Consider the following 14,861-nt stretch of genomic DNA (forward strand, 5'->3'; position numbering starts at 1 on the left):
GGATCATTCATCTGACACCAAACTCCTGGATGAAGACAGAATGAGGAGAAAAGGATTCTGAGAGAGGAATAGTGAAGATAAACTTGATTATTTCAGAAACTGTACAGAATTAATTGATTGTATTTGGAAAGTTTCTTATTTCAGTATGCTGAAGCTTATATACAATTTTCATTTTCACGATTGTTCCCCTTTAAGGCAGTTAAACACTGTTAGAAAGTAACATACCTGACCCCCAACTCATATCAGAGCCAGACTTGGAATGCCCATGAACACGCACCTTATCTATAGGTCGCTTTCGATCTATGGCGATAAAAAAGCGCAAGACACGCCACTGAATGAAATTCTAACACATTTATTGCAAACAAGTAGTGATACACTTCTTGCTTTTATAACATTAACATTTAGATTTGAAATATTTATTTTGAGATCAAAAACTTATATATTTACAGTAGCAAAAAAAAGGAGCAAATTTAGATCACATTGAGAGACCCCATTCGGGATAGGGCTGTTCAGAATTAGAGAAACCGACATACATTGTTGTACTCTCAAAACATTCAGTGAGGGTGCTGGAGTGAACACTAATCTCAACCCCGTCAGGCAGCCAATGGAAATCTTGCTGATCAGGTCCATGGTTCCCAGAGCATTTTGATCACCTGCTACATGTAAAGATGATCACAATACAGACATTAATGGTCGCACCAAGGGTCTCCCTAAACCTAAAGAATTATTGGCGAAAATGGGTCTAAAGCACTCTAAAATGGCAATAGCTTGCGCATAATATATATATATGTATATATGTGTGTGTATGTGTGTGTGTATGTGTGTATGAAGGAATACCAGCACTCTCGTCTAAACATTAACGATGCCTGGGTGCAAAAATGTAAAGCAGGAGAAAGTCTCGCACTCACAGGGCTTAAAAATCAATTAAAGGTTTTTATTTCACAGAAGGAAGACCCGACATTTCGGTCAGCCATCAAACCTTTTTCTAAGGGGCTTTTGCACTTTGAAAAAGGTCTGATTGCTGACCGAAATGTCGGGTCTTCCCTCTGTGAAATAAAAACCTTTAATTGATTTTAAAGCCCTCTGAGATAGATAGAGATATATATATATAAAATTGTTTTGTTAAAAGGGTGTCTACAGTATATGCAACAAACAATTATTTCAATCTAAATAAAACTTCTGAAATATTTGTTAGCTGAGCAATTAAATAAGAATAAACAACCTCAATCCTTATAACGTGCAGCTTTTGTAATCTGCTTTTTTTGCTTAGCCCTTCCAGGAAGAAAAAAAAAAGCCAAGCATGAATAAGTTTGCAGGCTGAAGGTTTGATGCATATTTTAGAAGGAAAACAACCAGGAAACCGCAGGTCAAGAAATCATAGAAACTGAACCTATTGCAACAATGTGCAGTTATTAATACATAGAGGTAATCTAAGATCTGATCTTTCATTAGACACAGATATTAGCAAGTCAACTGCAGTTCCTTTAAGATAGCCTATATATCTTTATGACATGAAAAATGTATATAATGCTTACAGAAGCAAATTCACCCCTTACGTGACTAACATTGTTATTTTGTTACGTATACAGAAGAGCTAACCAGTTATAAGGCTGGTGGCACACCAGGCCTTTTCTATATTTGTGCATTTCAGCTGGCAGAGAAGCTCCCAAAACGGCCCCTGCGCCCTTCAATAGGAAATGCATGACAATAGAGAATCTAGTACTGTAATCATTCAGTTAAATGGGGAGTGGCAGAAGTAGTTTGGAATCATTTCCAGGGCTGTATTTTCTGTATATTCCTCAGATGCCTATATAGAATCACAATTTGTTTTAAAGCCCTCTCTGTTGACTGGATGAATTGGGTAGGTGAGGGGCAGACAAGGTTGGGTGGCACTTCCCTGTGGGTTGAAAACACCAGCAGAGAAAGCATTCCCTGTGCCACGGCCCAAAAGATTAACAAGCTCAGAAAAGAAGTATCTTTACTATCAAACTAACATGCAACTTACAGTATTTAGATCCTGCAACCCCCAAAACCTTAGCCTCAACTATAATGCTCCACTTGTGTATACGTCAGTACTTTTCCTGAATTCAGGTGTAGAAGTGTATGTTGTTGAACCTTGCACACTGACTCATAATGCATGTTATTCTACACCCAGAGCATTATTTAGCAGCATTCTTTGTACCAAGGGGGGGGGGGTATCTAATCCCTTATAGCTCCTGGAGGGAATAGCAATGCATAGTGTGCTGCAAACACATTGATCAGAGATCAAAAGCAACCCCTCGAATTTCATTAGAGCTACTGCTGCATGCAGACTTGTCGTTTTCCACAAAAACAGACTCCAGTGCAGCCTCTTGCTCTTCTAATGAGGCAACTGTAGCAGCCCCTTGAATAACCGAGGGATCAGGGACTGGCTGCTGCTCCTGCCTTTGCTCCACGCCTGCTGCTTTCCTTCCCCGTCTTTTTCCTAGGATTTTGATGTAGTTAGCAGGTACAAATCCAGTCGTTTGACCATCCACGCTTCCCAGCAGCCAACCCCGTATTTTGGGCTGTTGCTCTGAAAATGAACAGCACAGCATTATATCATTGAATAGGTACAGAATATTTAATTGATTGTATTTAGAAAGTGTCTCATTTCAGAGATGAAGCTTATATTAAATTTTCATTTTCGAGATAGATGCCCTTTAAAGGAAAACTATACCCCCAAAATGAATACTTAAGCAACAGAGCCAGTTTATATCAAATTAAATGACATTAAAGAATCTTACCATACTGGAATATATATATTTAAGTAAATATTGCCCTTTTACATCTCTTGCCTTGAGCCACCATTTCGTGATGGTCTCTGTGCTGCCTCAGAGATCACCTGACCAGAAATACTACAACTCTAACTGTAACAGGAAGAAGTGTGAAAGCAAAAGGCAGAACTCTGTCTGTTAATTGGCTCATGTGACCTTACATGTGGTTTATTTGTGTGCACAGTGAATTGTACGAACTCAGGGGGCGGCCCTTATTTTTTAAAATGGAAATTTTCTATTTATGATTACCCAATGGCACATACTACTAAAAAAGTATATTATTATGATAATGGTTCATTTACATGAAGAAGGGTTTTACACATGAGCTGTTTTACTCAGTATCTTTTAATAGAGACCTACATTGTTTGGGGGGTATAGTTTTCCTTTAATACCCTAAATATATTGTCTCCCACCATATTTCTTGCTGTATATGAGCAATTTATCACAACTGACCACTCCAGTGGCTAAACGAGTCTGAAACAGGATCCAAAAATACCTTTAGGAGCTAGATTTAGCAAATCTCCAGCATGGAAGGAAATTTCTTCTTCAGAGGCAGCATTGAAATCATACTCTGCTCTCCCCACGACGTGATCGTCTTCTCCACTGGCCCAGTTTACATTTTCTAAAAAGATAAGAGCAATTAACTTTTAAAGGTACTTAATGACATTAAGGGGTATATTTATCAAAGGTCGAATTTCGAGTCCATGGGTTTTTTTTTTTTAAACTCCCATGAACTCAAGATTCGACCAAAATTCAACCAACGGCAAATGGTGAAACATTCGAATTTTTCAAACTCGGGTGAGCAAACGCAAATCGAATTTGAATAGAATTTCAAATGGGGGTCACTGACCCCATCTAAAAACAAATGCTCTGTAAAGTTACACATTTATTGTTATTGCTAATTTGTATTACTAATTTTTCTATTCAGGCCTATCCATATGACAATCTCTTATTCAAATCAGTCCATGGTTGCTAGGCTAATTTGGACCCTAGCAACTCGAATGCTGAAACTGCAAACTGGAGAGCTGCTGAATAAAAAGCTAAATAAATCAAAAAGTACAAATAATAAAAAATTGAAAACCAATGGCAAAATGTCACTCTCTACATCATACTAAATGTTAATTTGTAGGTGAACAACCCCTTTAAAGAGCCACTACATGATAAATTTCGAAAATCCATTTTTTTTTTTTTTTTTTTTTTAAAAACTCGACTCGAATATTAACTATTCCCTAGTCGAATTTCACTTCAAAAAAACCTCAAAAATTGGAATTTCAAAATTGGAATTTGAATTTTCACTTCAACCCTTGATAAATCTGCCCCTAAATCTAAACTTTTCCACCTCTGTGACTCCTATGCCTATTTATCAGGCTAGATTATATTCAGATGCCAGAGCTTAATGCTCCTTAAAAGAACAGTAACACCAAAAAAATGTAAGGCTTTTAAAGTGATGGAAATATAATGTAGTGTTGCACTGCATTGGTAAAAGGGTAGGTTTGCTTGAGAAACACTAATATAGTTTATATAAACATGCTGCTATGTAGCCATTCGAGCTGGAAAAAAAGGCACAGGATACACAGCAGATAACAGATAAACGCTGTAGCATACAATGTGATCCTTCAAAACGTATCTTTTATCTATTGTGTATTATGTGCTTGAATGGCTACACAGCAGTTTGTTTATATAAACTATAGTAGTGTTTCTAAAGCAAAAACACCAGTGCATGGCAACAGTACATTATATTGTCATTCATTTATGACACTTTTGTTTTTTGGCGTTACTGTTCCTTTAATAAAGTCCTGGAGGACAACCATAGATTACATATTCTCCACAACACAAAAAGTGTCATTGTGACACCAGAACCGTATAAGAACTGGGAGCTGGATTGGGAGATTGGGTAGGAATGATTACAGAAAAACACAGCGCTGCACTTAGCTGTTAAACGACAATGATTACCTTTTTTAATAAATAAATCCTACTATTTATATTTGGGATGCACCGGATCCAGTTCGGGATTTGACCTTTTTCAGCAGGATTTAGATTCAGCCAAATCCTTCTGCCCGGCTGAACCGAATCCTAATTTGCATATGTAAATTAGGGGAGGGAAATCGTGTGACTTTTTGTCACAAAACAAGGAAGTAAAAAATGTTTTCCCCTTCCCACCGCTAATTTGCATATGAAAATTAGGATTTGGTTCAGTATTCGGCGAATCTTAGCAAAGGATTCAGGGGTTCGGCCGAATCCAAAATAGTGGATTTGGTGCATCCCTTATTTAGATGGAGTTCGGCAGTTGAGAAAGCATTCAGTAAAACAAACAACCAGTTCAGCACTGCTTTGCCCATCTCACTTACCATTATTAACATCATTACTAGCAGAAAGAAGCTTCCATATGAGATAGGGGCCACCAAGGATGACCGCAAAAAACAGGAAAATAGGCCACGACTTGACAGAGTTGGTGGCGCCGTCCTGTGAGCCAGCACGTGATACAGTTCCAGCACTCTCACACCACAAATCTTCTGCTTCAGAGTTCTTCTGAAGGCCCAGCAGGCGTTGCAAACGCCTATAGAGAAACCTGATTGTTCTCACTAAAGCAAAAGCGGAGAAAACATTTGTAAAATGCACCTTCATTCTGGAGAAGTGGTTTGCTACATCCAGGACAGCTCTAAAGCTGTTATAAACAGCAGAGAAAGTGGCATCCATCATCATGCTAACGGACGAAAAAGCATGGACAATACTTTCAATGGACTGGAAGGCTCCTCTGCTGCTTTCTTCTGCATGACGGACAAACCTGCTGGGAGGTATGTCGTCTGTTTGGAATCTGTTATAGCCCAGTGCACCACCATGTCCATAGCTGTAAGGACTGTAGCCGCCATAGAATGAACTGCCGTAGGAACCAAAGCTGGGAGAGAATGAGCTGTACGCAGGCCGGTAGCTGCTGAGCCCAGTACTTCCAGTCTGCTGCGATGGTCTGGGTAAAACAGGCGGTGCTACTCTGGTAAGGGTGGGCTGGCCTGGTCTTGTCAAGATGCTTGCTCTAAGATCTGCAGACCTAAAAATAAAGAGAACAGAATTGTATCAAAGGAAAAATAAGCTTGAACCATTTATGAGACAATACATAAAGAATTCTTATATTATGGCCAATCACAGAAAACATAAATAGGTTTATGGCATAAAAGCAATTATCAATTGCACCCCAACTTTAGTAGAAGTTGCTTTAATTATATCTTAGTTGGGATCAAGTGCATGCTCCCGTTTTATTATTATTACAGAGAAAAAGGAAATCATTTGGATTAAATGGAGTATATGGGAGACGGCCTTTCTGGATAACAGATCCCATACCTGTATAGGCAAAAGCTCATCCAAAAGTTGCACATTGTGACATGCTACATAGTCTGCCTTTTTTCACAGTCTTAGATGCTTACTCCTAAACTAGTAATTATTAAGTCCTACCTACAGATGAGTTACTTGTGCTGGAGCACTTGAGCACTGTGACTAACTATAGTAGCCCTCTTATCTCCAAAGATCTCCCGTGTGACCTTAGCTTAAATGGTAAACAGACCAGATAGAGACTGAATACGCACATGGGGGAAGGGGTTAATATACTGCAAAGAGAAAAGCACTTATTTAATCCCAGTGCAATGAAAAACCATGGTTAAGGCTTCAAAAAAATTGTTACCTGAGTATTGGTAAACTCAGAATAAAATGAAATGCCATTAATAACCAGTAAAACAAACTCTTAGGGCAGGGGCACACGGGCAGATTCGGGGAGATTTAGTCGCCTGACGACTTATCGCCTCTTCTGCGGGGCGACAATCTCCCCAAACTGTCTTCCGCTTGCTATAATGAGAAAACGCCAGCATAATGGCACTTGCGGCGCTTCGATTTCCGAAGTTGCCTCACGCAAAAACTTCGGGTGACTTTGGAAATCGAATCGCCGCGAGTGCATTGGCGCAGGCGTTTTCTCATTATAGCAGGCGGAAGGCAGATCGGGGAGATTGTCGCCCCGCAGAAGAGGAGATTAGTCGACATGCGACTAAATCTCCCCGAATCTGCCCGTGTGCCCCTGCCCTTATAATCAAAAAGCAGCAACTCTTTATCTCAAAAGCAGCAAATATAATATAATAAGAAATAATGTATCCAATGCAATAAAATGAAATAATATTAGAAGTAGCTTATTTTTACAGAAGTATATAAACAACTCTTCATAATGTCACTTTTGTCAATTCAAGTTGTACACCATTATCTGCAGATTTAACAGCCATAAAATTCCTTTGTAACTTGTAGCATATTGTCACCAAGACTGCTCATATATCATATAATATGGAGTTCAGTATTCTGCATACACCTATGCAGCTATGATTTTCAGATCATAATTTGTATGTGCGAGGGTCAGTGTTCCTTAATCTTTCAAGGCAAACTGTGGAGTCATATAAACATAACAAACAAACCCTTTGGACTTCCTTGAGCTGAGATTTGTCTCTGCTAATCATAAACAAAGGCACAAGCCCTGTGGGCTGTACAACAGGGATTCTGCTATAACACAGGCCTCCCAGCACTGCTTCCAAGGAAACTGTATTGTAGGGTATATCACTCAATTATAGACAAGTTGCTACAACTATACTTGCGCTTTGTGTAGCACGCTGCTTTCCCACTGCCAAAGGAACCAATTATTTATAGAAAAAATCATGCTGCAAAATAAATCTGAATTTATTTGTGCCAAAGCCTAGTGTTTGGCACAAAGAATTCAGATTTTCACCATTTTGGTGTGCTGCAGTGTGAATTATTGTATGTATTGTAGGGTATAGAGCTCTCTGTATGTTCTCACCTGTTAGTACCACCCAGCTTCATAGGCACCTAAAGGTGCTGGAGGCATAGTGCTGAAGAGGGAAAGTCTAACACACTAGTTTGTATCCAGCTGACCAATGCAGCTTTTACATCAATATTTACAAATGCAAATCAAGCCACACATTACATTTTATACTACGTGAAGGCTATAGCCAGCCAACTACTGAACTACTCCAGGCTCTGGCTATTAGGGGGATGATGGAGCTGTTGTTTGGAGGCAACCTGGTTACACTGATTTAATTATAAAACACACCCCACAGCAGCTGCTCTGACATTTGCTTCCATTAGGGCTCTTACTCACGAGCGTTTTTACCTGCGTTCCATTTTTCGGCGTTCAGCCGCAGGGGAGAGCAGGAATAGACGCATTTCATTTTTTCAAATGGGGCTGTACTCACACAGGCGCATGTAGGCGCCGAACGCAGGTTGAGACGCAACATGCTGCATTTTTCCTGCGTTCCGCGCCTACATACGCCTGTGTGAGTACAGCCCCATTTGAAAAAATGAAATGCGTCTATTCCTGTGCTCCCCTGCGGCTGAACACCGAAAAACGGAACGCAGGGGAGCGCAGGTAAAAATGCTCGTGAGTAAGAGCCCTTAGTGTTACTTGCACTTGGCCAAGCAGGTGTAATGAGAGTTGCTGGGAGTTTAGACCTTGTGCACATATGAGAGAGCAATGGCCTTACTCTTCTGTCCGTGGGAATGATGGGAGGCCAGGGCACCCTACAGGGATAGGAATAAAGTAGCACTTGCTGCAGTCTATAAGGCCTTTCTAAAGGGCCATAGTTGCTGGGATATAGCACCCAGTTCACAGGGCCCATATATCAGATACAAAAAATATATCCCAAAAACTCTACAATTAAGTTAAAAAGTTAATCTTGGTGGTACTAACTGTTTTAAACGTCTTAATCGGTATGTAAATATATATGCACTTTAGAAATTTTTACATATTTTGCTATTGAAGTACCGGTATACTAAATGTAGGCATACTAAAAAGTAAAAAGAACACCACCTTAATTATAGATAAGTAGATATCTGGTTGCTTTGACATTAGAGTGTGATGTGGCAACGTGTGATTGGTTTTTAAGTACTAAGGGAGGGATCTTTTTGGTTTTAAATACTGGGGTTAAATTGAACATTGTGAATGCCTATGCATAAGTACCAGTGGGTATGAAACGCGTAAGGCGGAACATCGATTGGTCTGCATGCCTACTCTTTTAATTCTATGTTAAATAAAGATTAACTTTTTAACTTAATTGTAGAGTTTTTGGGATATATTTTTTGTTTGGGAATAAAGTAAGTCAGATATGTCCAACCTATAACACTGTAGCTGTGGCGCTGCACTTTAATGGGGTTGTTCACCTTTAAACTAACTTTTAGTATGGTGTAGAGAGTGATATTCTGAGACAATTTGCTATTGGGTTTTCATTTTTTATTATTTGTGTTTTTTGAGCTATTTAGCTTTTTATTCAGCAGTTCTCTGGTTAGCAATTTCAGTAATCCAGTTGCTAAGGTCCAAATTACCCTAACAACCATGCATTGATTTGAATGAGAGACTGGGAGGTGAATAGGAGAGGGACTGAATAGACAGATGAGTGATAAACAGTAGTAATAACTATATATTTGTATCCTTACAGAGCGCTTGATTTTAGATGGGATCTGTGACTCCCATTCGAAAGTGGGAAACAGTCAAAAAAAAGACAGCAAATAATTAAAAAACTATAAAGAAGAAAAAATTAAGACTAATTGAAAAGTTGCTTAGAATTAGTTAGGGCAGATTCGGGGAGATTTAAATCACCTCTTCCATGGGCGACTAATCTTCCCAAACTGCCTCCCGTCAGCCAGAATTTAAATCGCTGGTGGGATGGCACTCGGAGCGCTTCGTTTTCCAAAGTCGCCCAAAGTTTCCTCGTGAGGCAACTTCGTAAATGAAGCGCAACGATTGCCATCCTGCCTGCGATTTACATTCTAGCAAGTTCGGGGAGATTAGTCGCCCCCGAATAGATTTGTCGATGGGAAGACTAATCTCCCCGAATCTGAGCGTGTCTGTAACATACTGAAAGTTAATTTAAAGGTGAACCACCCCTTTTTAAGAAGAGCCAGTGGGTTGCAGATCCCTGAAGCCTACACTTTATATTCACTATACAATAGCATCTGTAATTATAATACAGTATATAATATCTGCTGCTCGCCCTTAGTACAACTGTATAAGTTGATGTTCTTCGGACTTCAGAGCCACTGGCCTACACGCACTTCCTATTGGCGCACGCACGCACACACCTGCCCCTTACACTATCGCCAAACATTGTCACGCTTACTGGTAGGACGTGGCTGGGAGGCCGCCTAACACCCTCCTGCTCTCCCATGGTTTAGGCGGAGGAGGCTGAGACGCCATCGCAGGTCCGTGCCGAAGGAAGACCTATGCACCGAGCAGCCAGCTGATGATTAATCGATCGCCGATGCACCGAGCAGCCAGCTAAAGATTAATCGATCGCCGATGTACCGAGCGACTGGGTCAAGGGGTCGTTCTTCCTGTCTGGTTAAGGAATGTTTACACACAGCCGAGTACAGCTCATTATTGAAATGAGTAACAAAGACCCTCATTATGTACCGGATAGAGAATCATTATTACGTTAAAGCTTTGCTGTATTTTACTTATTTAAAAATAAATGTTATGCAGTAGAGGGCTCCGGGTTATCCCGCGCTATCGGCATTTGATTTGTAATGTCTGAGAGGTTTCTGCGCAGCAGATATCGGAGTCCCCCGTTCCAATACACCTGTCTATGTGTTCCGTTTATTTGCATACCTCTAGGTTTACAGTAGAACCACCATTTTACTTTTTTTCAGGGGACCAGAAAATGTTAAATCCAGGAAAATGGAAAATGAGGCATAATATATAGGTGGGACCACAAAACAACAATGTAAAATGAGGGAAAACTTAAAATCTGTCTGTATGTATGTAAAATAGGGGTTCTACTGTGTTTATTTTTTTCTAACTAGCTTCTGCTGACTGTCTGCTCTCTGTGGGGTGACATAACAGTGACCAGTCCTTAATATTATGTATGCTACACTGTAGTACATACCTACCAACTGTCCAGTTTTTAGCGGGACAGTCCTGCTTTTGACAGCTCAACCCGCAGTTAAGGTTGCCACCCAGCCGGTATTTTACCGGCCTGGCCGGTAAAAATTATGGTTGATCCCAATGTTATTAATAGGGAAAAAATACAAATATATAGGAAGGCCCGTATTTTTTTCCAGAAAAGGTGGCAACCCTACCCGCAGTCCTGCGTTTGTACTGGAAAGTCCCGACTTTCTCTGCACTGAACAGCCAGAAAAAGCTACAAAGTTTCTAACTTAATTGGCTTTTGGCAGAGAGCCTAGAACAGCTAGCAGGTGCAAATAAGATACTTTGTAACAATTTTGAGATAAGCGAATAAGTAATTGGGCAATTCACCTTCATTAGCAAAATTGTAATAACTGGAAAAAAAAACACAGAAATATGTTCAAGCTTTCATAACCTCCCAAAATTTGTAAAATGAACATGGTAATTAGGGGGTGTGGCCACAAACGGGCATGGTCAAAAATCACCGCCCAATTTTTTTGTCCCTCTTTTTATTTCCAGCATGTTGGGAGGTATGCTATAGTGGTCACTTTTGTGTCGTGCAGGAGAAGCAAATCCTGAGAACGTGCGTGTTCTTTTCTGCTTTTACCAAAGGTATCTCCTATACATTAGAATTATCGGTAGTAGAACGTGTCCTGTACGGGGAAAAAAGCAAAGTTTTTCTTTTCACCAAATAGATCCTGATACCTTGGATACAGAGAAGAGCAGGAATGAGTCTAAAAATAGAAGTGTAAATGTTAAAATGTTTCATTGTTACAGAAAAAGTGTAAAGTAAGATGATATTTGGGGTATAAAGTTGCCACATTTTATCTTAGCACGGAGAGATTCCTATCCTGCTACTTTCACTGCCACACAATAACCTATTGGTATAAAAACTAGACCTACAAGTTTGTGCAAGTTCATACTATTCTTTTATATACAGAAGGAATATGCTGAAAAAAAAGTTGTGTTTTGGACTGATTTATTGAAAACTTCTGCAAAAACTCTTCTAGTCCCGCCCATCTGTTCCACGTCCTGCTGCCTCCTTTCCCAGGCTGTGCAGGGGAGCCAGTGGCACTCAGCACACTGCACTGCAGGTTGCCACCTGGCCGGTAAAAATGATGGTTGATCCCAATGTTATTAATAGCGAAAAAAGGTAAATATATAGGAAGGCTGGTATTTTTTTCCAGAAAAGATGTCAACCCTAACTGTAGGGCTACGCTTACCGGATCAGGAACTGAAACCTTTACAATCTTTTTGTGTGACTGCATGGCTGTGATTGGCTACTCCCCCTCCTACTCTGCTTCTGGCAGGGACTGTTAAAACATGCCACCTAAAAATGATGGTTGATCCCAATGTTATTAATAGGAAAAAAACAAATATAAAGGAAGGCCGGTATTTTTTTCCAGAACAGATGGCAACCCTAATGCCACCCCTTATTTGAAACGTGGATAGGGACCATATCAGAACTATAAGCTTCAATACAGGGACCATTTTTAAAGATAATTATCATATATAGCCCAGAGGGAAACTAACACCATATATTCATTACGCTTACAAGATTGGGTCCTGCGTCCTGCTTTCCAGCTCTCACACAAAGACATAGAGTAATCGCTCACTTCCAGGTCCCTGCTAGACTCCAGAAGGGACCCAGAAACCACTAAACTCACAGATTCCACATCTATCTGATACCCTTTGACCATGCATAACAGTAGAAACTAGTTTTCAGCACTCCTTTAGGTAGTGAATATGAGGGGGGGGGGGTGGAGAGTGGACTATCAAAACAGTATGTCCTGGGTGGAGGCATTGAGTTTGGCCACACAAATGGCACACAGATATTTTTTGGGGAAAAATGTATTTTTCTGTAATCCCTTTGACAGCTCTGGGATAACTGTAGCCAATTTAACAGTAAGAATGAAAGAGATAAGTTGTGTTTAATAACGGCCACATATTGAATCCACATCCTGCATGGCTTGAGTAAAATACAAATGTTTATGTAGTGAAGGATTTTTTGGTTTTGAACTACATAACTGATTAATTTCTGATGTCATGGATTCTTTAAAGTGTTTTATATTCATTTAGTATAATGTGTTTTTAATCTTTACTTGTAAAATTATGTTTGCTTAAAAGAGAATTCAACCGTTAACTAAAAAAAACCCTACCCCATACCCTACATAGACCTCCTCCCCCCCCCAGCCTAGCTGCCCCTACGGGAAATGCCCTAATTTTTAACTTACCCCTCGGTGCAGATTCAGGGATCGCAGTTCACAGCAGCCATCTTCCGGGTCTTTTGTAATCTGAGACTGGCGAAGCAGCGCATGTGCAGTTGGATCAATTTCCTGGTTTGCGACAACTGCGCATGCAGAAGCACCGGAAGAAAACACAAAGAGCCGGAAGTTGGCTGTCGTGAACTGCGATCCCTAAATCTGCACTGAGGAGTAAGTAAAAAGTTAGGGACATTTCCCCGGGAGCAGCTAGGCTGGGGGGAAGGAGGGAGGGGGGATCTACGTAGGGTAGGGGGGTAGGGTTTTTATAGTTAACGATTGAATTCTCCTTTAAGGAACACTACTATAGTATATCAATAAGGTGTTGTGTATCCAAAAGGGCAGATATTCAAGATGAATAGGGCAAAGAGGCACATGTTTATATAGTAGATAACAGGTAAGCTGTGTATAATAAAGGCACTGACAGTCGGGGAGTTTAGTCAACCCACGATTAATATCCTCTAGAGCGGACAACTAGTCTATTTCAGAAAACCAAAACCATTTGTATATTTTCTCACTGGCAACTTAGTTTTTGCTGATGGGAAAGTATTTGGAGGAGATTAGTCACCCATGGGTCAGGGCCCTAATAATATTTTTCATTGCCTGTGTGATAACATCTGAAGTATACATTATGTAGAAATATTTTTTAATTGAGGCAACATTTGTCACTTCTAACGGTCAGTCATCATGCTTTTTATAGAAGAAGAAAAGTATAGATCGTTCGCTCAGGTGTTACTCTTCTCTGGTACCTGTGAACGTTGTGTCCTCTGCTTCAGCTCTCCCATGCAAGTATTTGCAGTATTTGATGGAATTTTGCGTGCTATAGGCAAGAACATACTGTATTGATTGTAGTTGTAGAACTGGTGCTCTCGCTGGCTAAATGTCTGTATGAGACCTCATTTTTAGTCTCTCCCATTAGAGTTCTGTCAAGCATGACAGGTTAAGGCACTCTCTTAATTTCGACCTTTTTAAGAGAATAAATCGGGCATCTTTAACCATTTCACACTTAGCACATTTTGGGGCAGATTTATCAAGGGTCGAATTTCGAAGTGATACTTCGAAATTTGACCATCGAATGGCTTTACTTCGACTTTGAATATAGAAGTCGAAGTTTTCTTCACTGAATTTCAATCAAACAATGAAATCCTCTGAATCAAACGATTCGAAGGATTTCATTCATCGATCAAACGATTTTTCTTCAACTTCAAAAAACTTAGAAAACTGCTCTAGAAGGTAGAAGGTAGGCTAACATAGCACTTCGGCAGGTTTAATTTGGCGAAGTATTGAAGTCGAAGTTTTTTTAAAGAGACAGTACTTCGAGTTGGTCGAATATTACCACGATTTTACTTCGAATCGAAGTCGTAGTATCCTATTCGATGGTCGAAGTATCCAAAAAATTACTTCGAATTTCGAATTTTTTTACTTCGAAAAATTCCCTCGAATTCACTTCGACCCTTGATAAATCTGCCTCTTTGTGTTAAAGGAGAAGTAAATCTTTAAAATAAGTTGTGTAAAACTGACGACAGTGCTATTCTAAGCACTCTTGCAATGTACATTAATTTTTTTTAATTCCAGGATATTAAAGGATACATGTACTGTTAATTTGAATGAATTTTGTCACAATAGCGCCACCTGCTGGTCAGTTTCCAATTGTTCTGACCATCAAGTAGTCAAGGAAGTTGTCAGGAGAAAGAAAGAGGTCTGCTCTAATGTTTCTTCAGGTTAGGAAAGATTTGAAAAAGCTTCTAATTTTTTCCTAACCAGAAGTCTCTAAAAGTAAGATGACCCCAGAAAACCACATATATTCACAGTCTACACATTCTGACATGAGAGATTTTTTTAAAAATTTATTTATTATGGTTA

The 14,861-nt window shown here is 39.8% G+C and overlaps 1 protein-coding gene across 1 annotated transcript; it reads right to left on the reverse strand.

The window, feature by feature from the left end:
• Positions 1-336: 336 nt before the first annotated feature.
• Positions 337-10,279, reverse strand: pex13.L (peroxisomal biogenesis factor 13 L homeolog). Its single transcript, XM_018262848.2, has 4 exons — positions 9,953-10,279; positions 5,144-5,841; positions 3,292-3,417; positions 337-2,554 (listed from the first exon to the last, which is right to left on the reverse strand). Exons 1-4 carry the CDS (start codon positions 10,027-10,029, stop codon positions 2,259-2,261), a joined length of 1,197 nt encoding a protein of 398 aa, XP_018118337.1. The 5' UTR covers positions 10,030-10,279; the 3' UTR covers positions 337-2,258.
• Positions 10,280-14,861: the final 4,582 nt, after the last annotated feature.

Source organism: Xenopus laevis, chromosome 5L (assembly GCF_017654675.1).
Source record: "Xenopus laevis strain J_2021 chromosome 5L, Xenopus_laevis_v10.1, whole genome shotgun sequence".
NCBI lineage: Eukaryota > Metazoa > Chordata > Amphibia > Anura > Pipidae > Xenopus > Xenopus laevis.

Excerpts from the sequence above, each read along its gene's own strand:
- pex13.L (XM_018262848.2), bottom strand. The coding sequence starts at position 10,029 with ATGGCGTCTCAGCCTCCTCCGCCTAAACCATGGGAGAGCAGGAGGGTG. Across the intron at positions 3,418-5,143 it reads TAGTAATGATGTTAATAATG|AAAATGTAAACTGGGCCAGT; the intron begins GTAAGTGAGATG and ends TTATCTTTTTAG. Across the intron at positions 2,555-3,291 it reads GCTAAATCTAGCTCCTAAAG|AGCAACAGCCCAAAATACGG; the intron begins GTATTTTTGGAT and ends GTTCATTTTCAG.